Source organism: Homarus americanus, unplaced genomic scaffold, assembly GCF_018991925.1.
Source record: "Homarus americanus isolate GMGI-L3 unplaced genomic scaffold, GMGI_Hamer_2.0 scaffold36188, whole genome shotgun sequence".
NCBI lineage: Eukaryota > Metazoa > Arthropoda > Malacostraca > Decapoda > Nephropidae > Homarus > Homarus americanus.
The window spans coordinates 4,382,545-4,407,910 of record NW_024718183.1 but is presented as its reverse complement, the minus strand read 5'-3'; the positions used below and the strand labels follow the sequence as shown (position 1 = coordinate 4,407,910).

General features: G+C 38.9%; 1 protein-coding gene across 3 annotated transcripts; it reads left to right on the top strand.

Moving 5' to 3' along the window:
* The first annotated feature begins 5,616 nt into the window (after window positions 1–5,616).
* On the top strand, window positions 5,617–23,210 carry LOC121859269 (rRNA N6-adenosine-methyltransferase ZCCHC4-like). Of its 3 annotated transcripts, none has more exons than XM_042356030.1 (10): window positions 5,617–5,795; window positions 7,009–7,207; window positions 8,552–8,699; window positions 9,123–9,323; window positions 10,987–11,098; window positions 11,915–12,037; window positions 16,641–16,751; window positions 18,735–18,901; window positions 19,605–19,790; window positions 22,101–22,559. In XM_042356030.1, the coding sequence occupies exons 1-10, from the start codon at window positions 5,714–5,716 to the stop codon at window positions 22,557–22,559; spliced, it is 1,788 nt and encodes a 595-aa protein (XP_042211964.1). In that variant the 5' UTR covers window positions 5,617–5,713. The 3 variants fall into 3 exon arrangements, with proteins under 3 accessions (XP_042211964.1, XP_042211967.1, XP_042211965.1); XM_042356033.1 differs by lacking the exon at window positions 22,101–22,559 and adding an exon at window positions 23,014–23,210 and having other exon boundaries at window positions 5,624–5,795; XM_042356031.1 differs by having other exon boundaries at window positions 5,711–6,059.
* Window positions 23,211–25,366: the final 2,156 nt, after the last annotated feature.

The window sequence follows — 25,366 nt, the reverse complement described above, 5'->3', positions numbered from 1 at the left end:
TGAAAACTGCTGAGATTGGTCATAATAATAATGAGTTGCTCACACTTATACACCAGTGCCTCTGTACCGTGATACCAAAGCCTGTAGATTGTCTTTGATGAAATAAATTTATCCTTGTTATTCAGGATAATTCTGAATCATGTTTATATTCATACACAAACTATTTCAATGATAATAAAGTTGTTTTGACAAATATATTAAATGTATAATGCATTTTTTTTACTCCATAGTATTTCCTCACCTTAGTAAGGTTCTTGAGGAATTGTGCTTAAGTTATAGGCAGGCAAGTCCCTTATTAGAGTTTATAAACACCTCCTGGGCCATTACTCAGTCGAGTGTTTCGAGTATTCATACCTGGAGCTGGCGGATGCACACCCCACTAGAGGTCACGGCTTAAGGTTGAAGCAGTCACAAATTCAGAAAAATGTCAGGGTAAACTTTTTGGGAGTGAAAATTGTGAACTTTTGGAACAATCTACCAGAGAGCATTGTGACAACACTGAGTGTGAGCTCATTCAAGACCATACTTGACCAACACTGGTACAGTAACAGATGCATTCAGGAACCAGTACAGTACAGTACTTGACAACAGTGTGTAACATACATGACTGACTGCAAAAGTGGCTAACAGGCCGATCTGATCAGTGGTGAAGACGATAAAGTAAAGTAAAGCAAAACACACACACACACCCAACCTAACCTAACCTAACCAACCCAAGCCTAACCTAACTTAACAAAGCTTGACCTAACCAAGCCAAGTATGTGTGAGTGTGTAAGCTGCTACACCAAGCTACTGCTAATGATAGATTCCTGTTAGGTAAGAAAGACTACAATATTGTGTTGTAAAGAACATTTTGGGGAGGCAGAAGGTGTTGTTCTCAAGGCAAAACTGCCCAGCCTTGTTAATGAGGTAGTTTATCGGTAAAGGAAAGCAACATTGTGTATACAGTTGTTACCTCAGAAGGTGTTTCAAACTTACTTTGGCATAAATATCCAAGAAACTGTGATGAGGTAGACGAATATTTTTCTAAACTACTGGTAATTGTATTATATATATATATATATATATATATATATATATATATATATATATATATATATATATATATATATATATATATATATATATATATATATATATATATATATATATATATATATATACAGTTGGTCCTCATATTACGCGGTCCCGCATTCCGCGTTTCACCGTTAACGCGGTGCCTTGCCAGAACCTAACATTCTTACATTCCGCGGTCGCGAACGCCATTACGCGGAGAGTGTCCGGCGCGACGCTATTTTTAGATTTTCCCCACGCGCCACGCGCCACCCGCCCGCCTGCCTGCCTGTGCTCCTCGCCTCTCCCTCCTCCTCCCTCCGCTTGGGCAAGCGGCGCGGTAAGGTTGCGCAGTGCGTCTTTGTTGCGTTATCACTGGAGAGTATTTAACATCAAGAAAGCTGTGGACATCTTGGTGGAGTCATGGGATCAGCTGTCTATTGCTACAATTCGTCACGCATGGAGACATGTGTTGCATGGAATACCAGGTGAGAGGAGGAGTCAATCTGTGACTGGTGAGGTTCAGACTGTTGCAGTAGCAGTGGACCTTGCCAGAGAAGCTGCGCAGACTGTTACAGTTCCAGGCTTCTCCGAGACTACCGACGACGACATCCTGGAGGTGATCAGAAATCCTGAAGTGACTGCCGACGAGATGTTGGAAGAAGAACACGCCAGTGAAGAGGAGGAAGAAGGTGCGGCAGTCTCCGAAGAACACAATTTAAGTCATAGTGATATTAAGGGTGCCATGGAGTGTGCAGAGAAGATGAAGTCCTTCCTTTCCCGCGACAATGACGATGACCGCTATGAAGTCTTCCATAACCGGCTGGTGCAGGCTATGGAACTGTACATCAAGGTGTATCACGACAACATCAACGCCAGCCGTCAGCAAAGCATAACAGATTTCTTCACCCGCAACCCACCACAGCCAGCCCAAGCCAGTGATAGTGACAGTGAAGTTGACTTTGAGGGATTTGTCAGGGAAGCCCTGACAACTGTAAGTGACAGTGATGATGATTCACCTAGTAATGGTGATTCACCTGAGGGCCAGTAATCTGCCCTCTGCCTCGGAACCAGCCTCCATCCCCGTATGCCGACCCATCTCTTCTACTACCGTAAGTGTTCCACCTAACTTTTAGTTTCTCTAAGGTAACCTTCATTTTTCCTATGTTAACCTTTATCTTTCCTAACCTAACCTCTTCTATATTACTTGTTTTTTCATACCATCATAAAGTTAAGATAAAATTTTTACTGCAACATAGTTATGTGTCGTCAAAAAGTGGAGTTTGGGGATCGGCCTGGACTCCATTTCAATTAATCCCATATGTTATGTTGTTCACTTTACGCGTTCCTCACTTTCCGCGGGACCCTCCGGGTTACATTAACCGCGTAATATGAGGACCAACTGTATATATATATATATATATATACATATATATATATATATATATATATATATATATATATATATATATATATATATATATATATATATATATATATATATATATATATATATATATATATATACATTAAAAAACGACGAAAAAAAAAAAATTTCTCAAATGACACACGCATTTTCTATACCGAAACGTTTCCAGTTAATGTAGTCTCCATGTATAATTAGAAAATTATGGGGGCCCCATGTGCATTCAGCTGACTACATTAAAGGTAAGTGCTGTCACACTGTATCCATTCCTCATTATTCATTACTTTTACTGTACTGTATTTCATTGTAGATTATTTATTTAAAAAAAAAATTTTTTTTTTTATCTATGTCGGACTTACGACTTGGATTTGGGTCCCTAACCCCGTCGTAAGTCGGGGTCTATCTGTATATATATATATATATATATATATATATATATATATATATATATATATATATATATATATATATATATATATATATATATATATATATATAAATATATAATTTTTTCTTTTCTTTGGGGGGGGGGGTCTTAGCCCACTCGGGCACAGGTTGTAGTGGATTTCTCCCCTACAAACGCTGTTTGTCGCTGCATAGCCGACCCCATGAATTCCCCAGTGTATGCCTCGTGGTCTAGGTCAACCAGCACCGCCCACGGAGCGGGGATCAACTATCTACCCACGCCTACCTCCGCTATAAAAGACCTGACCTCGTGGTGACCTCTCTCTTTCTACCTACACCAACCAGCCAGCAACACCTCCTCCTCCTCCACCTGCCTGGCGGTCCTCGCTCCCGCCGGAGAGCATGGCGACCCACAAGCTGTCCTCCTCTGAGCACCCTCACCAACCAGCTCTCTCTACCTCACGCTTGTAACCATGCTGCCTTCCCAGCACCAAGCTACATTGTACATCCAATACAACATGTATACAGAGAGCACATTGTGAGTTTCCTTTCTCCATCCCATCCTGAGTGAGAACACAAACATCACCTGTTCCCCACAAATGGTGACCCCCGGAGATTCGCACTCACACAGGATGGAGGAGAAACAAATCACGCTCCCAGTCTTCAAGCAACATGGAAGACTGGCTTATCAACCAAGAAGCAGCTCTCATCGGCTCTACAGCTACTGTCTCTACACCGCAGGTTAGACACCCTAGAGCAGCACTGCTTCTCTAAGCAGACACCAGCTCCTCTTCCTGCCCCAAGCACCACGTCCTACCGACCCCAGCACACCCGTCCTGCCTCAGACGCCGCACCCGGCCCAGCAGTACCCCCTGCCGCCCCTGATGTGGCCCCTGCTCCTGACGCGGACCAACACACCCGTCCTGCCTCAGACGCCGCCCCCGGCCCAGCAGTACCCCCTGCCGCTTCTCCTGACGCGGCCCCTGCGCCTGAGTGCAGACCCACACACCCCTATTTTCTCCCTCAGGTACTCCCTGCTAATGTTCTGCACCCGGCTGCTGTCGTGGACCCAGCTGCTGTCACGATCCCTCATCCGCTTCTGCTGACGCAGCCCCTGCTCCTGACCCAGGCCCACACACCCCAGCAGGCGCATCTGACGACTCTGTACCTGCCGTGAGGGAAGCACAACATTCATCGCCTCCACACACCCTTTTTCTCCCTCTCTACTCCCACAGATATTGTGTATCTAGACAGTTGTCTCTAGCGACCGGCTCATCCACGCCATCGCCGTTGTCTCACATAAGGCATGCACCGCCCGTTCTGCCTCACATGTACTGTGCAACCCTGCAGACAACAAGTCTCCTACACCGCCTGGAGGGAAGGAGGGAGTATTGTAGTGGATTTCTCCCCTACAAACGCTGTTTGTCGCTGCATAGCCGACCCCATGAATTCCCCAGTGTATGCCTTGTGGTCTAGGTCAACCAGCGCCGCCCACGGAGCGGGGGTCAACTATCTACCCACGCCTACCTCCGCTATAAAAGACCTGACCTCGTGGTGATCTCTCTCTTTCTACCTACACCAACCAGCCAGCAACACCTCCTCCTCCTCCGCCTGCCTGGCGGTCCTCTCCCGCCGGAGATTATGGCGACCCACAAGCTGGTCCTCCTCTGAGCATCCTCACCAACCAGCTCCCTCTTCTTCTAGCTACAGCCTCAGCAAGCTACACCACCTCCGCCTGCCTGGCGGTCCTCGCTCCCGCCGGCGAGCATGGCGACCCACAAGCTGTCCTCCTCTGAGCACCCTCACCAACCAGCTCTCTCTACATCACGCTTGTAACCATGCTGCCTTCCCAGCACCAAGCTACATTGTACATCCAATACAACATGTATACAGAGAGCACATTGTGAGTTTCCTTTCTCCATCCCATCCTGAGTGAGAACACAAACATCACCATACCCCACAAGGTCACCAACACACATCGTGACCATTCTTTTTGTACGAACCTCTGTCCTGTATGGCAGTGAAAAGTGACATTACCCACATGAATCTGACCGACGTATATGTATGTATGTGTGCGTGTGTGCATGTATATGTACGTGTACATGTATATGTGTATGTATATACGGATATGTATGTATGTGTGTGTGTGTGTGTGTGTGTTTACATATATGTATATGTACTGTCAATGAATATGATGCAACTCTTTGTGTACGAACCTCTGTCCTGCATGGCAGTGAACAGTGACATTACCCATATGAACCTGACCTATATACATTTATAGTTGTTAATGAATATGATGTATTTCTTTGTGTATGAACCTCTGTCCTGCATGGCAGTGAACAGTGACATTACCCATATGAACCTGACCTTTATACATTTATAGTTGTTAATGAATATGATGTATTTCTTTGTGTGTGAACCTCTGTCCTGCGTGGCAGTGAGAAGTGATACCACCCTCAGTGTCAAGACCTGACTGAATTACTCAGAATAGGCAAACTGTACTACAAGCTCTGCCAATAAATTTGTTAAACTTAAAAAAACGTGACCTGAGGGGCAAAAAGAAAAAAAAAACCATATATTAAATACAGAAATAGAAAAAATAAAACTGATCAGTATCTGTTCTGTTATTAAAGTAAGAGAAACAATTGAGCCCCTGGGACTTAGTCAAAATTTTTGTGATGCTATAAGGGTCTTCCATTAGCCAACACATTATGCTTCCAATATCTTCCCAGGCGGTAGTACCTCCTGCCTACTGCTTATTGAAACACTAAAAACACAAGTTAATATTTATTACTGTAATGTGACGTCATACCAGTACCTAAAGGGGTTATGAAGATTGAAGTAGGATTACCTGTACAAGAACTGGCTGATGATAACAACAACGTGATAATACCAAGTGAAAGGAAAAGAGGTTAACATTAGTGAAGAAAAGAGGAAAAACGAAGATTACAGATGTTGAGAGAACTGAAATGTGGTTTAAGTAGTTAGATAAGGAGGAGTACAGTAAAGAGAAGGAAGATGTGAGGAGAAGACAGAGTAATGTGAAGGAATGAAGAAATCTTTAGTAAACTTTATATATAACAAAATATAGGAGATCTTAACATGGCCAATATAGGAAAGCTCGGTGTGGATGTAGTAATTAACAACATTGAGGATAACCCATTGTGTATACATGGTAAATATTATATGCTAGCTCTAGTACCTGTAATATATAGCTTTTTTAACTTAAATATATATTCCTCCAAAAAAATATGATGGTGAATGTGTCTTTTGGGCTCCCAGTCGTATTCTTTGACTTTAAACTTACCTTACCTTGGCAATATAACCAACTTGAGCTAATTTTTTAATAACAGGTAAATTTTATATCGTGAAGAATTCTCCATTATTATTATCGTTTCAGTCATGTGGGGAATATTAATAATTTAGGTTTGGTTAAATATAATTCGTGGGTTCTGTGGTTAGGTTAGGATAGATTAGGTTGGTATGGGTAGGTTAGGTTAGGTTAGGTTGGTATGGGTAGGTTAGGTTAGGTTAGGTTAGGTTGGTATGGGTAGGTTAGGTAAGATCAAAATCATTCAAAACTCGTCAAAAACTGTCGGAAAAACATTGGGATGACCGAAACGATAATTTTACCTAATCTCCGTCTCGGTTTGTTTCACATAAAGATTATTGTTTGGTTAGGTTATATTTGCTTTGTTCATATTGCTTTAATTAATAATAGTTTCTGTTATAGACACCCGTAAATCAATATTGAGCATAACACGTGTAAACAGTAGCTACATGGTTTATAAACTACAGTATCATCATTCATTATTCATTAATGTACAGTAGTTTATGCCATGATTATAACACAATGTTGGACGAACACTTAACACCTGGGTTTAGTTCTCTACTCACTCCACCTCACCCTGTAAACTTAACTTTCGTCTTCCCAGTCACTAATATAATATATACAATGGGAATATTTGGGTCATGATCCAACATTTGAAATAAGAAGGAACTTTAAATTCTGTAGTGAGTACAATATATATATACCCGGGATGTTTATTGTCTACTGTTTAATATGTACTGTACTGTTATGCAATTATAGAATACAATAAGCTTGTTTAATCTTGTTTTAACAGGCCCCACTCTACTATTTGAAAGATTCCAAAGCAACGGACAGAGCCGTCAGTTCTATGCCTGCTCTGCTTGTCGGGACCGACGTGATTGTGCATTTTTCCACTGGGCAGATCAGAAAATAACAAGTAGTAAGAAAGAGTTGTGGGATCAAGTGGTTAAGGAATCCAGCCCTGTAAGGTCACACAAGGAAAGATATAAATGGTAAATGGGAGGATAATATTTAAGTATCCAGTGTATAGTATACACAGTGGTGGGCACGGTTCCGCTAACCGCTAATTAGCGAAGCTAACTTTCTTGTAGCGGATTAGCGTTTTCGCTAACTTTGGAAACCATTAGCGGACCAATTAGCTTCCGCTAATTTTAGTTCCGCTAACAAAATTTATACATGTTTGTTCCTGTCTGTTGTAAGCGTGTGACGCCGCGACACGTGTCTCCAACAGACAGTCAGGCACGCTTGGCTGACTGCGTATTAGTACATGTAAATAAAGACTGTCAGTGTATGTTGAAAGAATCATAGAATGTAATTGTAAACTAATGTATAATTTCATTTCTCATTTATTTGTTAATTTAATTAGGATTTTTTTGTGTCAATATATTTGGTTATGCTAAGTACTGCATAAGTTCATAACCAGGATGTCATCCAAGGTGTGCGCCAAACAAAATTTTCTAAAAACTTACTTTTCATTAAAGTTTAGAGTTTTCTGTTTATTTACATGACTAAGACCAACAATAAGTTATATAAAAATGCACTGGTATAATGTGTATGTGATTGGTATTGTATATTTACATGAATAATGAATAAGGCCGACAGGTTGTATGATAATGCAAATTAATTATTTGTGAAATTGTGTACAGTGTACACCTTGATAAGTTGATCATCATCTGATCTTGGCATGATGCTATTTGCTACCTATGCTATACAGTACTATAGTTTTTGGATTCGTTTAATGCTTTCTGTCTTTTCGTACAGTAAATAAAGATTATAAAGTATATGTTGAAACTTGAATGTAAACTAATGTTTAATTTAATTTGTTCATTTAATTATTTGTGTACACCTTGATCATCTGATCTTGGCATGCTATACCTTTTTGGAAAGCTCTATGTCTAAGCTACAAGACAACATATGAAAATTTCAGCTCTCTAGGTCTGTTTTTAAGGGTTTTAGAGCCCCCCCCCAAAAAAAGAAGCTAAACTCATATAATAAAAGTTAGCGGTAAGCGTTAGCTTCCGCTATTTTTTTTTAGCTGTTTAGCATTAGCGAAGTTAACTTTTTAGTTAGCAGATTAGTGGTTAGTGAAGCTATCTTTTCGTTTAGCTGTGCCCACCACTGAGCATACAGTACTATATATCCTTACTGTTGTAGAGTGATGGTTATGAGCATAACAGAGGCATGATGCTGTATGAACAATAAGGTCACATCTCCTCTCACAGTCAAGTCATTATAGTATCAATCATCTTTGTATTCATTATTAAAAATGTAATGATGCATGTCAAAAAATTTTAAAGTAATATGAACATTTTTGTATGTCTGCTTCACCACCGTAGTTTGGAAGATATAAAGGACTTGGCAGCTGCTGATAGACGTTACTGTACTTCTTGTTCAACGTTATTGAGGAAAAATGAAAGGCAAGATCATAACTCATGTGTTCTCATCTCCCCCATCACCAACAAGCATCTCTGTTCTCCTTCAACGGTAAGTGAGGGATTCACTCATTAATAATACTGTAATAATAATAATAATAGTAATACAGTAATAGGAATATTAATAATAATGATAATGTTGATCATTTTAGTTCAGGAATTGTTTTTATTGCAGTACTGTATTTATCTTTTTTCTCTAGGTACATGTACTGTGCTAAACTTCAGTAACTTGTGTGTAAGTTCTATACATTAGCTACTCGTACATTACAAATCATTACTTCTATGCTCAACACTCAACTCTGTCTTACTTTTATTCATATATATAAACATTTTATACTCAAGAAGTTGAATGAATTACACTTTTTTAGTCAGCTTAAACAAAAGTAAGAATTTTATATTTACCTCTACAGTACGTCATAGTTATTTATAGAGAAACGTGTATGAATTCTTGTTCATGTTATGTGTTCATTTTCAGTTTTTGCCACCAAAGGAGAGTGCAAAGCTGGAAGCTCAGTATCTCTTTGCAAGCAGCAGTGTTGACATCATTGTGGGTATGCTACAGAACTTAAAGGCCTCAAGAGTTGTGTGTGTTGGTGCCCCACGCATTCATGAAGCCATTACCAACAGTCCGCACCTCAACATGTCCTCACTCATGATGGACATTGATGACAGATATGTGAGTACAAGGGGCCCCAAAATTCACGGATTTTTTTTTCGCAGTCCTCTATTATTCGCGGATGACACTCTTGATGTACCTAAGAATGTCTGTAGGTAGTTTTAAAGTTGCCGGCATTTTTGCGGCTGGGACAGGGAGCCATTCGTTCTAGAGACAATAATCTCCTGTATCTGTATTGTATATATGTGTGTGTGTGTGTTGACTCACACACACAAAACACATACAAATAAATAATATTGGGAAAATTCTCTCACAAATAATCAGAAACAAGTTTATTAAAAATATGACGGTCTACCCTCAAGTCTGTGCTTTATTAATAAAGTAATAAAGCACGGACTTGAGGAGTGTCTTGTTTCTGATTATTATTATTATTATATTACAGGTGAAAGAAATAATTGTCCTAAGGGCATACACATAAAGGGAATTTACATTTCTTTGTAAACAAGTAAAAATGCCCCCCCCTAGTCAGCATATGCTATTCGCGGATTTGGCGATTCGCGGCCATTTTGAAAACCTAACCCCCGCGAATTTGGGGGGGGGCCTGTTGTCTCTTGTGCTCGCTGTGATGTACAGTCACCTACACAAATGCCTGGCACAGTAGCTGGTGGATTTTGAGAGATGTGGCACCTCTGTGTTTGTTTACATCATATTAAAACTCCCAGAATGGCCCTAAGGAACTTCACAATAGTAGCCAGACTAAGAATGCTAGATAGCATTCTACAGTTGGCACATCTCACAAAATACTCCAGCTACTGTACCAGTAATAAGTGTAGCTGACTGTATGCATTTAATATCTCAGTGTTTAGAATTTTAATGTTTGTAAATAAATGAACGAAGAATTATTGTGTAGATACCCATTGTAAAAAGAATTATTTATGACATATTATTGTATCATTGGTACTACTGTATAGAGAAACACTGATGATTAACATGTCATAAAGATGTCATGATTATTTTTGTGGTTGATTTTGATTCATAGTTTAATGGAGTGATCAGTATCTGCTTCTAATGGCTGTTTTCTCCAGTGCAAACCACATGATAGTTTGTATTAATAGTCTTATGTATTATTTCCAAACTACAGTACATCTTTTCTTGTAAGATTGTTAGTGTCCACTGCTTCTTTTATCACCTTAACTACTTTTACTTCCTCCTTGTGTTCAATTTTTAAGGTAATCCTCATTCTTTCTCACACATTCTCATTATATATTAGAAGCAAATGGCAGCTGTTTCACATTATAGCTAACTCCAATTTAACTGTATTCCTAGAAATTCAAGGCACCAACACCTGTATGGAGAAATATACTGTACAGAAGTGTAAGGAGTTTGTTTAATTGTGCAGTTTCTCATAATTAATTAAGAACAAATCTGTAGTGAGTCAGCAGTCACTTATGTATGTACAGTACCTGCATCCCAAGGGGGTATTTCTTCATTGGCAGTAACTTCCTTGAGGTAACTACATCATGAGTAAGACTGCTCTGTTGTAGCCAGTGTACAGTATGTGGAAGACCATTGTTGTCCATAGAGGAACCACCATGTGAGATTATGACCTACTACTTTCTCCCCATTATTTCATTCTAGTATTTCTTTTCTAAATTACAAAGAAAAGTAGAATATTGCATCAAGGAAATTGTGTTATATGTCTTTGTGTAATGTTTTTTGACAGTGTTCATTCTTCTCACCTGAGCGCTTCATCCGATACAACATGTTCAATCATCACTTTTTCGATGGACAAAAGGCGAAGACCATGTACCAAAAGTTCATCTTGGGATGTGAGAGTAAGTAATCTGCAGTATAGCTGTAACAAGAAACTAGGTTGATGTAAGCATTAGATTTCTTAGTGTGAGATATTTTAGAATGAAGAATTTTAGGGTATGTTAATGTTTAAAGACATTACTCATGCTCTAATGAACAGTACAGGTTGACAATCCCTTATCCGAAATCCTTGGGGCCAGAGACATTTCGGATTTCGGAATTTTTCGGTTTTCAGAATGGTTATTTTTTATTTATTTATTTTTTTCAGTGTATTTGCCCATCCGGGCACAAGTCACTGATCCACATTGGGGCCTGGGGGGCGAAAATATAATAATAATAATAATAATAATAATTCATAGGTCTAGGTCATGTTTCTCACTTTATATCTTTTTTTCATTCTTGTATTTCTTTATTATTATTATTATTATTATTATTATTATTTTATTAATACAGTATTATTGTTATTATTATCATCATTATTATTATTATACATTTTATTATTATATTTTATTATTATTATTATTGTCATTATTATTTTATTTTGGTGTATTTTTTAATTAAAATTTTTATTTATGATGAATAATTATTATTACTATTACATTTTTGCTCCCCAGGCCCCGATGTGGGTCAGTGATCTATGCCTGGGTGGGCTAATCCCTGTTAAAAAAAAAAAAAAAAAGCTCCACAAAAAACTTTCGGTTTTCAGAGCTTTTCGGTTTTCGGAATTTCGGATAAAGGGTTGTCAACCTGTACATGTTATCAGTGACAGGTGTAAATGTAGCATATTAAGATGTCATAATTATAGATAAATCAAAGTAAGATGTTGTCTTTTTCTTCAGATTTGGTAATAGTTTCTGATCCACCTTTTGGTGGTAGGATGGAGTTGCTCGCTCATAACTTAAACAAGATCCAGGAGGAATGGAAAAAAGCCTGTGGTGTACACTCTCAGACACAGCTGCCAGGTCAGTTGTCACAACTGGCTAATGTATAAAGTTGTTCGTGCCTCCAGTGTGTTTCACTGTGTAACAAACAATTATTTTGGTAGCTTAGAAATTTAACATTCTCTCTCATGTGACATTGTTATTTACTCTTTCATAATTCTGTGATTCTACACAAAAACTATTAAACAACACTTTGACTGGCTGTAGGATATTAATTAGTTCTGAAAAGTGCTAAAAGCTAGTGTTGTGTTTTTGGTAGAGAGCACATACAGTACTTGGCTGATTCAATGTTTTAGTAAGGTTTACAAGAAAATGAGGACAAAATATTTCAGAGTGTGACAGAAGGTTAAAAGATTCTAATAATATTAGGACAATACATTTTGCACGACAGACTATTTACACTGTCTACCTTGGATGGTAATAACAAACAGTGTCAGGGACAAGTGTATGAAGGTCATGTATCGTCTCTCTTCCTCTGAAAGTAAAAGTCTTCATGTTAATTACTGATACTTAAAGATAACAGCCAGGTAATCTTCAGCAATAAATTCAAGCATTTTAATTTCCATCCTTTTGACTGTGAATTTCCCTAACTTCTAGATTTGGTGCTTTGTTGTGCATTTACCAGACACAAGTCTTTGCTTTTTTATACTACAGTCAGTTCTGCTATAACGCGATAGTTGTGTTCTTGTAAAATATCGTGTTATAGAAAATCGCGTAATAGAAATAACAGGGCTTATGGAGAAAATAGGGTTAGGTGCAGATTACTTGAAATCGAAAAAATTTAGTAGTTAGCCTAACACAAAGGATAGCACAGTATAAATAAATGTTACATTCATATCTAATAATGAAATCATACAGTAAATGTAACACTTTACCTTGAAAAAATATGAATGTAACGATAATCACCGGGAATTCTATCATCAGAACGCTTCTTGGAGATATTCTTCTTTACCATTTTCACAGTTAATACCACAAAATTGGAGAAATAGTAAGCAAAAATCGCGTTACAGCAAACAAGCGTTCGCGTTATACAAATATCGTTCCTCTATTCATAAATCGCGTTAGAGCAAATTCGCGTTATCAAGACACGCGTTATAGCAGAACTCACTGTACAGTGGTCCCTCGGTTAACGAGCGCCTCGGTTAACGAGCGCCTCGGTTAACGAGTTACCTCCCATAAGATTCTTAAATTCGGTTAATGAGCAACCCCTCGGTTAACGAGTTTCTTACGAGCCGAACTCAACAAGTTTTGGCTTGCACTGGGCAGTCAACCAGCTGTAGTATTAGTCCGCCAATACATTAATCGGTTCTAGGGCTTAAATTCCTTACTATTTTAGTAAATATCAAGAAGTTTATACTATTCAATAATTTTAAAAGTTTAATATTAAATTTTTTAATAATTTTAACAATTATTGAACATAATTGAAGGTAAAGTGACTAGTTTAATGCGCGGCATCCAGCCTCTTAACACACCAGACAGGCATTAGTCTCTCTCTGTTTTCACTGGAGGTAACATTTTGCTTGAGACTCTCTTCAACTAAATGCTTTTTTTCTGTGTTTCCAAGCAAATTATTGGTCATTTTGAAATTTATTTTACATATTGACAATATATAGCGCAGTGCAGTGTTATTTTAAAGAAAATATTCTTTATTTACAACAAATTTAACTTTAAAAAGCACGTGTTGACATTGTTTGAATCCAGCATGGGGCCTAAGAGATCAAGAAAAGCGATTTCAATCCAAACCAAGCAGGAAATCATAAAAAAACATGAACAAGGCATTAGAACAAATGCGCTATGCAAATAATATGGCATGTCGACATCAACTGTGTTGACAAATCTTGCACAGAAAGACAAATTTAAAGAAGAAAGTGAGAGACAAATCTACAAGAGTGTTTAAAAGTAGATCCCTAATGGCAGAAACTGAGAGGTTCCTTATCATCTGGATTAAAGGCAGATCAACCTGGTTCTTCAGGCACAGAATTTGAAGATTTTCGGGCCAGCAAAGGCTGGTTCGAAAAATTTAAGAAAAGAAGTGACATTTTCAGTGTTGTTAGGAATGGTGAAGCTGCTAGTGCTGATAAGGAAGGGGCAGCAAAGTTTTTAGATGAATTTAAAAAACCGATGGAAGAAGAAAATAATCTTCCACAGCATGTGTTCAATGTGGACGAAACTGGGCTGTTCTGGAAAAAGATGCCCAAAAGAACATTCATCACCAGAGATGAAGCCTCTTTACCTGGGCATAAACCCATGAAAGACCGTCTCACTCTATTGCTTGGTGCCAATGCTTCAGGGGATTTCCGACTGAAGCCTATGCTTGTCTACCACTCTGAAAACCCCAGGGTGTTCAAGCAACAGAAAGTGGTAAGAACAAAGCTTGGAGTTTATTGGAAGTCCAACCGTAAGGCATGGGTGACAAGACAGCTCTTTAATGAATGGGCTGTTGATGTGTTTTGCCCTTCTGTCAAGAGCTACCTAACCACCAATAAACTCCCTTTAAAGGCTCTTCTCCTCATGGATAATGCTCCTGGTCATGACCCTGACCTTGCCAGAAATTTGGAATATTAATTTGACTTTGTGAAAGTGTTGTTTTTGCCTCCAAACACTACATCAATCATACAGCCAATGGACCAGAATGTGATCAGCAACTTCAAGAAGTTGTACATGAAGCAAATGTTTAGGAGGTGTCATCAGGCAACTTCCAGTGATCCTGAACTAACACTGAAATATTTCTGGAAGACACAATTCAACATCCTGGAGGCTGTAAAATTGATTGTGTCATCATGGCAAGAAGTCTCCACTAGATCCCTCAATTCTTCATGGAAAGCACTGTGGCCATCAGTAGTCCATGATTTTGAGGGATTTGAGGAAGAAACAGAGCTTGACCAGGAGATTGTGTCCATTGGTCAGTCATTGGGCCTTGAAGTGGAGGAGGAGGATGTGGAAGAGCTTGTGATGTCTCATGAGGACGAACTTACTCCTGATGACTTGAAGCAACTGGATGAGATGTTACAGTTAGAGGCCGACAGTGGTGAGGAGGAAATTGAAAGTGATGACCATATGTCAGCTAAACAGTTGAAAGATGTGATTTACCACTGGGAGAAGTTCAGGGAACTGGCTTCAAAGCACCCAGAAGTGGAAAAAAACTGAACTAACTTTGTGTCATGTTGAGGACTCAGTGGTCTCCTTCTTTAAACATAAGTTAATGGTGAGGAGGACAGATGCCCCATAGACCACAATGGACATTCTTCCACATATCAAACAATCCCCTTTGGCAACTCATGGGAGCAGCAGGGCACAACGACCAAGTACAGTCGACCCTCGTTAAAACGGACTAATAAGGGGGGAAGGGTGTCCGTTTTAGCTGATTGTCCGAATTAACCGATTTAGGGGTTAATATTGCATAATATTGCATTATACAGCTATGTGTATGTTTATTTGAGTGCCCCATCATAGGAGTCCGTTTTCTCTCACTTCAGGGTGCCTGAGTCGTCCGTATTCTCTTAATCTTAGAGTGCAGTACACCAGTGACTTATTTATTTCTTAGTAATGACACAAAATTTGAAATTGCAACTGGGGTTGCAATTGTTGAGGCAACTTAGGTATGTCTGATTACAGTTAGAATATTCAAGATCCATTGTGAGTGATGTTTAAAGCTTCAACTGTCTTTATGGTTGGTAAAACTTGTCAAATCTGTCAGTCTGAGTGGCATGTGTGAGGCCTTGTGTTTGTACAACCGCTAAATATATAAATATATAATGTTATGGTAATCATCAGAAACACATAGGCATGGCGAGGTTTATTACAAAGTGATGAAAAGGCTACTGTAAAGTGGGTAGTCCACAAAACATGTAGCTATGTCTCTTTATTTGAGTGCCCCGTCAAAGAAGTCCTTTTTCTCTCACTTCAGGACGCCTGAGTCGTCCGTTTTCTCTTAATCTCAGAGTGCAGTACACCAGTGACTTCATTATTTCTTAGTAATGACACAGAATTTGAAATTGCAACCCCAATTGCAACTGGGACAATCCCAGAACCAGAAATTTGATATGGACAGTTCAGATTTCGTCCGATTTATCTGAAATCCGTATTAAAGGGGTCCGAATTAACGAGGGTCGACTGTATGTGGGTTCACGTGTACCATACACGTTTGCTCTTGCAATGCTTTTTATAAACTGGGCACTAAGCACTTCCTTATGGTAAAGCAGACTGTCAAAAAATTTTTTTTTTCGAAACTCCTAGATAGCTCCTAGATACTGCTAATCTGACATGCTAGTCGCCTACCAGGCAATTAGAAACCAGTAAATTTCTAATATCTACTCGCCCTTCTGATATTTTGGTCGCCTCGGGCAGCCGGGCGTATGAGAATTTCTACCCCTGCATATAATAGGAATGTTTGTTGTTAGGAGTAGATGGGGCAAACTAAAGAAATAGGAAGTAACAGGATTGAAAAATTTTGTTGGGTGGTGGTAGTTAAAGACATGATTGAATTCTTTTTAGACTTGGTCTTGAACTTGATACAAGCATTGAATTCACACTCTTCTTTCAGCGATATTTCAGTTATATTAATGTGTACAGACAATGTGTAGTTATTTGTAAATTTGAATTGTTTTTTATTCTTTCATTTCAGTGCTGTTCATTTTCCCTTACTTCATGGAGCCTCAGGTCATCAGTAACTTGCCTAACTTCACGATGCTCGACTACCAGGTGGACTATGACAACCATCCACTGTACTCATCAGGTGGGTGTTTCACACACACACACACACCAATTACACTTTGTAAATCAGACGATCTCCCACCAATTACATTTCAGGACGCTATCATCCTGCCAAATTCTGAAATAAATATGTTAGGCCTCACCATTTCCTCCAATATGTCCTGGAAATCACACATCCTTAGTATAACTAAAGCTGCCTCCCATAAGTTGGGAATGCTGTACAGATGCCGCAGCTACTTCACTCCTGAGCAGTTGCTCCAAGTATATAAGGGATTCATTCGTCCTAACTTGGAGTACTGCTCTCATATCTGGGGTGGCTCTTCTTCTGTCCAACTATTAGATAGGGTGGAATCAAAGGCATTTCGTCTTATTAACTCTCCTCCTTTAGTCGACAATCTTTCTTCCCTTTCTCTTCGCCGCAATGTTGCTTCACTCTCTCTCTTTTACAGGTACTTTAACGGGCAATGTTCGGTGGATTTGGCATCCTGTGTACCGCCGGTAAGGCCGTGGGTTCGTAACACACGTCTTGCTCGCGGTGCCCACCGTTTCTCTGTGGATGTCGGTCACACGAGAATAACCCATTATAGTACCTCCTTCTTTCCTCACACAGCCAAACTGTGGAATGCTCTGCCTTCTTCTGTGTTTCCATGCTCTTACAATCTGTCTCACTTTAAAAAGCTGGTTTTCCGGCATCTTCGTGGTGTAGATTAATACAGTATAACCTTTTTTTCTATATTTACAATTTCTTTCCGTTCTTCTTTTTTTTTTGCCCCCCAGGCTCCGTTGTGGGTCGTTTGACCTGTGCCCGGGTGGGCTAATTCCCGTAAAAACACATACACACACACACACACACACACACTTTAACTCCGAAGATTATAATGGAAATATCTCAGATGATTATGAAAATAACATAGGTGTTCCACTAAAGTAATCTAGTAAAGAAAGTCTTCAAAACTAAGTAACTAATTTAATACAAACTGTCTGTTTTGTTCAGCAGTTATAATACTTTAGCTTGTGTGTGTTTCTGTAGCCCAGTATAAACAGTTGCATCTTAAACACACTTGTCGTTTATTGTATTACCTGTATTGCAATTACGTACAGCACAGTGATCCCTCGGTTAACGAACGCCTCGGTTAACAAAATTTCGGTTGACAAATTACCTTCCATAAGAATCTTCAATTCGGTTAACGAACAAAAATTCGGTTAACGAAATTCTTACGAAATCATGTCAACATGTTTTCGCTTGCTCACCAGCTGGAATATTAGTCCGCCAATACAGTAATCGGTTCTAGGGCTTAAATTCGTTCCCATTTGAGTAAATATCAAGAATTTGTACTATTCAATAATTTTCCAAGTTTTATATTCAAATTTTTAGACATTTGAACACTTATTTAACATAATTGGAGTACAGGAAACTAGTTTTAGGTGCACCAATCAGCCACTTGACTCACCCAGCAAGGCGTCACTTTGTATCTCTGATCAGTGGAGGTAACATCTTGCTTGTGGCTCTCTTGAACATAAACTATTTTTACTTTTTTACAGTACAATTATTGGTCATTCTGAAATTTATTTTACATATTGACAATATATAGTGCAGTGCAGTGTTTATTTTAAGAAAATATTCTTGAATTACACCTAGTGAACTTAAAATTTTATGGGTGAAATGACGGCATGAAACATGGGGTGATTTCTCTTCCACCCCCACTTCCTTCTCTTCTCCTCCACCCCCACTTCTAATTCCCATCATCATCATCATCAACCAGGAGCCGTCTACATACACACCACAAAGTAAGTGTACTTTACTGCATTTATTTTTTCTTTTTATGTAATTTTCGGTGAGCTGGAACCAGTTACCCAAAATCCTTTTGAAACAATGGTTTCGGTTAACGAACGACCTTCTGGAACGAATTGTGTTTGTTAACCGAGGGACCACTGTATTGTAATCTTCGTCTATGTGGAAGTTTACTCTTTGTTCTTCCTTTGTATTCAGTTTTCTGTATTTCAGGACCAAAAGGCATGAAAAATGGTTCTGCTGTGCGAGTCTTTGTGAATCGACCGCAGTCAATGTTTCCGTTACCTGAGAGCGAGGGTTACCACTTTTGTCAACCTTGTGATCGCTGGGTCAGCCTAAACAACAAGCACTGTAACGAGTGTAATGGATGTATGTCTAAAGTAAGTTCTGGATACCATGATTATTACAAACTTCAGCTAAGATTATGCACACACTTACACTCAAGGTCATTAGACAGAACAGACGCATGAAGAAGCACAGATATTTTATTATTTTTTATATATTCATTACCTCCTCGTACCAAGAGTAAAACCATCAAACATGACTTTCATGATTAATTACTTTCATCGATTGGTTCTTTCATTTCTTTAATTGTAAACGAGACAACAAGGCTACCAGTCCTTACTTTGGCAGACTTCAGCTTGTAGTGTGTCATCTGGTAGACTCAGTTCCCAGGTAGACGTAACTAACATTCAGAAGCCAACATTTAAAAAGGGCTCAATCAAGATCTTCACCTGAACTCAATCTTTCCCCCTTAAAACTCTCATCTTGTCTTTCCATCATGACATAAAAAAATTTACACAATTCAGAGGTTTTAGGAAACTTTGATTATAATTACATAAATCATCTCTCACTGGGTTATGATGGCAAGACAGAAAAGGAGGCTTGCATATTGAACAATAAAATCAATAGCAATAACTGTACAGTATATACCAGGAAGGGTGGGCGACTGTTTATGTTAAGAAAAATATTGTCTTGGCTGTCATGAGACAATGTTATTTCTCCCTCACTCCATGTTGCATTAAGCTGAGTATTTCTTTACTATAAAATCCTAAATGCTAAATTTTTTCCTAAAACCCATAGGATGGAAAGACTTACAAGCACTGTGACTTATGCAAGAAGTGCGTCAAGCCATCGTGGATTCATTGCTCAAAATGTTCAAGGTGTCAGCCACAAGACCACAAATGTCATGCACAAGCTGGCCAGGTACTGACTTGTCATATGTGTGGACGCTCAGGACATAAACGTAAGGACTGTCCAAAACGAAAAGTAAGAACAAGAAATTATTTTTTCCAAAGAAATGTAAATTAAAAAGTATTTATATGTGTGTGCATGCATGTAGTGTGTATTTATATACAGTGATCCCTCGGTTAACGAACGCCTCGGATAACGAAATTTCGGTTAACGAATTACCTTCCATAAGAATATTCAATTCGGTTAACGAATTCCTTATGAATTTTTCCTAACATGTTTTTGCCTGTTCACCAGCTGTAGTATTAGTCCGCCAATACAGTAATCGGTTCTAGGGCTTAAATTCATTACCATCTGAGTAAATATCAAGAAGTTTATACTATTCAATAATTTTAAAAGTTTTATATTAAAATTTTTAGTCATTTTAACAATTATTGAACATAATTGAAGTACAGGAAACTAGTTTTTAGCGCGCCAAACAGCCACTCAACACACCAGGTTTGGCGTCAGTTTGTGTAGCTGTTCAGTGGAGGGAACATCTTGTTTGAGACTCTCTTGAACATTAACTATTTTTCTGTTTTTACAGTCAAATTATTGGTCATTTTGAAATATATTTTACATATCGATAATATATAGCGCAGTGCAGTGTTGATTTAAAGAAAATATTCTTTATTTACAGCAATAAAACTTAAAATTTCAGTGTTGAAATCGAATCCAGCATGGCTCCAAAGAAATCGAGAAAAGTTATTTCAGTCCAGGTAAAACAGGAAATAATAAAGAAACATAAACAGGGCATTAGAACAAATGTGCTTAGTAAAGACTATGGCATGTCGGCATCAACTGTGTCGACAATTCTTGCACAGAAAGACAAGTTCAAGGAAGCGAAAGTGAGAGACAAATCTACCAGACTGTTTAAAGGTAGATCATTGATAGCAGAAACAGAGAGGTTACTTCTCATTTGGATTAGGGAAAAACAAATGAAAGGTGATTCAGTTTCTACAGAATTTATTTGTGAAAGAGCCAGGGAGATTTACGAACATTTAAAGGAAGATCAACCTGGTTCTTCTGGCACAGAGTTCGAAGATTTTTGGGCAAGCAAGGGCTGGTGTGAAAAATTTAAGAAAAGAAGTGACATTTTCAGTGTTATTAGGCATGGTGAGGCTGCCAGTGCAGATAAAGAAGGAGCAGCAAAGTTTGTAGTGGAGTTTAAGCAGCTGATGGACAAAACTGGGCTGTTCTGGAAGAAAATGCCCAAAAGGACATTCATCACCAGAGATGAAGCCTCTTTACCTGGTGCATAAACCCATGAAAGACCGTCTCACTCTATTGCTTGGTGCCAATGCTTCAGGGGATTTCCGATTGAAACATATGCTTGTCTACCACTCTGAAAACCCCAGGGTGTTCAAGCAACAAAAAGTGGTAAGAGGACAGCTTGGAGTTTATTGGAAGTCCAACCGTAAGGCATGGGTGACAAGACAGCTCTTTAATGAATGGGCTGTTGAGGTGTTTTGCCCTTCTGTGAAGAGCTACCTAACCACCAATAAACTCCCTTTAAAGGCTCTTCTCCTTATGGATAATGCCCCTGGTCATGACCCTGAACTTGCCAGCACTTTGAAGGCTCAATTTGACTTTGTCAAAGTGTCGTTTTTGCCTCCCAACACTACATCAATCATGCAGCCAATGGACCAGAATGTGATCAGCAACTTCAAGAAGTTGTACATGAAGAAAATGTTCAGGAGGTGTTATCAGGCAACTTCCACTGATCCTGAACTAACACTGGCACAGTTCTGGAAGACACAATTTAACATCCTGGAGGCTGTAAAATTGATTGTGTCCTCATGGCGAGAGGTCTCCACTAGATCCCTCAATTCTGCATGGAAAGCACTGTGGCCATCAGCAGTCCATGATTTTGAGGGATTTGAGGAAGAAGCAGAGTTTGACAAGGAGATTGTGTCCATTGGTCAGTCATTGGGCCTCGAAGTGGAGTGTGTAGGTCACACAATATATATTTATATATACAGTATATTAGTTCTTGATGTGATAAGTGGCAGGGTTGAAGTAAACACTTTGTTGGTTTTGTTTTATTGTAGAAAAATATAGTTTCACAGGTACTGAGTTCAGTTGAGAGTATATTGTACCTTCTCTTCTATACAAAGGGAAGTGTCTTAGTGCACTTATATGGGAGAGCACTTAAGTGAGGCAAGGCGCCTTACAGGCTACTCGTCAGGTGTTGTTGTTGAGAGGCGCTGACCCAGCTGACCTCGCTCGCTGGCCAGAGGAAATGTCAACTCACCCATTCATGCATACACATCGGTGAATGACTTGGTGAATATATTGGTAATATACATTTGGGTAAATATTTATATAATACAAATTGTGCTGTTACAGGAGGAGGTTGATGTGGAAGAGCTTGTGATGTCTCATGAGCAGGAACTTACTCCTGAAGACTTGCAGCAACTGGATGAGATGTTAGAGGCTGACAGTGGTGAGGAGGAAAGGGAAAGTGATGACCATATGTCTACTTCAGATTTGAAAGATGTTGTTCACTACTGGGAGAAGTTCAGAAATCTGGCATCAAGGCACCCTGATGTGGAAGAAGCAGAACTTACTTTGTGTGATGTTGAAGACACAGTGGTCTCCTTCTTCAAAAATCAGTTAATGATGAGGAGGAGAAATGCCCCACAAACAAAAATTGGCAGTTTCTTCACTAAAAGGCATCGGGAAAATGATGCTAGCCCTCAGCCTTCCACTTCAAGAAGGAGAGAGAATGTTCCTGCTGGAGAATCTGTCAGTCCAGAGGTTCCTGACATTTTCATGGAAGGTGACTCACCTTCCAAGAAGCAGTAAAATGCTTCTCCTCCACCCCCACTTCCTTCTCTTCTCCTTTCTCCTCCTTTCACATTAGCATCATCATCCAGGAGCCTTCTACATACACACCTCAAAGTAAGTGTACTTTATTGCATTTTTTTTTTACTTTAGGTAATTTTTGGTGAGCTGGAACAAATTACCCAAAAACCCATTGAAACAATGGTTTCGGTTAACGAAATTGTCTGTTAACGAACAACCTTCTGGAACGAATTGTGTTCGTTAACCGAGGGACCACTGTATATGTCAGTATTTGTGTGTCAGTGTTTCTACATATTTATTGTACTCTGGTAACTTTCCATAGCCTCGCTGTTCCTTAGGTTAATTGGTTGAATAAAATTGCCTAATATCCTTATACAATACATATTTGCAGTACAGTGTATGTCTTGTAAAATGGTGTGTCTCTGTTATAGTTAAGTTTTTCTTTCTTTTGCAGACCTGCAGCTCCTCAAGTGAAGATAAAATTAAGAAAAAGAAGTTGAAGGGTAGTTATCCTCAAAGTCTTGAAGATGAGAGGGAGAGAAATATGAAAATAGTTTCCCAGTTAATAACATAGTACAGTATAGTATAAATAGTATACAGTACTGTACTGTATTTGTTATAGCATTTGTAAATTATACTCTGTAATCAGTATACTGTTCTGTAATTTGTTTTTAAACCTCACAATGAAGTGTCAGTTGACATTTTAAAATGCAGTAGGTGTACAGTGTACCACTCAACACTGTAGATGACCACCAGAAAAGTACCACATTAAGTGAAACATGTTTTCCCATAGACTTACACACTACAGTAAAGTTTCTGTCAACCAAAATATACTTTACAAAATAATCTACTTTATGAACAATTTGAGAATTATAAATATGAAATTTAAGAGTGCTACTTATAGCATGCGGTCTACAAGATATTTAGGTTAGGTCAGGTTAGGTTAGGTCCTGTTAGGTTAAGTCAGGTTAGGTTAGGTCCTGTTAGGTTAAGTCAGGTTAAGCTAGGTTAGACTACAGATATATTAGTAGTTCCAATCTAAGAATACAGAATAAATTTATTTCATTTAATTTTCCGCATATTACATGAGAATAAATGAAGAGAAATTGGGCACTCGTGCAATTGTCCGAGTGACTGTGTGTGTGTGTGTGTGTGGTGGTGTGAGTGGTGAGTCTTCTTGTCTTCATGTGAGTTTGAGGCTGCGATCTTGGGCGTCCCCAGGGGTGGCTGGCAGTCATTTGGTACCCCTAGAAGCAGTTTGAGGTCTGGGGTGCCTCCAGGGTGACTGGTGTTCTGGGACTGTTCCAAGCGGTTCGTGGTCTAGGACACCCCCAGGGGTGGCAAGAGGTCTGTCCCCATCCTTAGTTGATGTGTCCCACTGTCTGTTCTTTTGTGTTCCCCTGTCAAGAAATATGTCCCCCTTTCTAGAACTTTGTGTCCCTCTCCTTTGTGTTGAACCACCCATGCCTCAAGTCACATCACCCATACCTCAGTCACGACTCACACCCCCCATGCTTCAGTCATACAACCTATACTAAAGTCATACCACCCATACTTCAGTCACACAACTCATGCCTCAGTCACACAACCTATGTCCCATGCACTGCCCATGACTTGCATGAAATTTGTTTTTAGGCCAAAAGCATCTGAAAAAGCCAGCCTGGCCTTAAAAGGCCAAACCTAGCAGCCCCCGAGTACAAGAGATGTTCAGAAAAAAAAAACAGCTCAAGGACCTTTTTTACACTTTTTGCCTATTTTGCACAAATTAACCAAAACTATAACTGTGTTCACAAAGTTTACAACTAAATTTAAATTTAAAATATAAGTACAATTTGCAATAAAAAGCTTCATAAACATTGCTAAATTATCAAAAAAATCGAGTTGCATAGCTTATACAGTAATTAAAAAAATATATATATGAAAGGCGCAAATAATAACAGTTAAGTGTGGTTGGTACAGGCACAACCTCTTCATTCTCCACCTAAAAAGAACTTATAATTCCTCACAGCTTCAAAATTTCACATTGAGGAAATAAATAGAACCCCAACAATTGTTCATCATTAATGTTAAGATTATCCAAAGGATCTTGGTCGTTTAAGTATACAGTACATCGATCAACGCCATCGCGCCTGTTAAAACATGAACAAACAGAGTCACTATTTATAAGATAATTTTTTTTTTTTTACGGAGATTAGCCCACCCGGGCACAGGTCACTGACCCACATCAGGGCCTGGGAGGGGAAAATGTAATAATAATAATAATAAAGAAACATAAAGATATACAAAAATGAAAAAAAGATCAAAAGTGAGAAACAATATATGTTTGTTGTGTTGTCAATAGTAAGAAAAACAATTGAGACCCTGCAATTGTGTGTAAATGAGGCAGAAAGTCAGATCAGCAACCTGGGACTTGGTCACATATGGCAGCAGGGTCTACCATTAGACAACACATTATACTTCCAATATCTTCCCAGGAGGTAGTACCTCCCTGTTTGGTAGCTGCCTACTACCTACTACCTTTTTATACTACTTTTCATTGAAGTAATATATGAAACTTATTTTATGAAGTATTCTCTGACAAAACATCCTTAAATAGGATTATCATTGTTTTTCTGTAAGTTACTGCCTCCAGATACCAAGGAGCTTTACTATTAAATTTTGCCAGACGCAGTATGTGACATGACACGATGTTGGATATTTTGCTTTGTTTGTGTTTTGTGTTTTATCCTCTTCACCACTGATTGGCTTGTTAGCCGCTTGGGCGATCAGTCACGTCTCTGTTACTTTTCTTTTTCTTTTATTCTCTT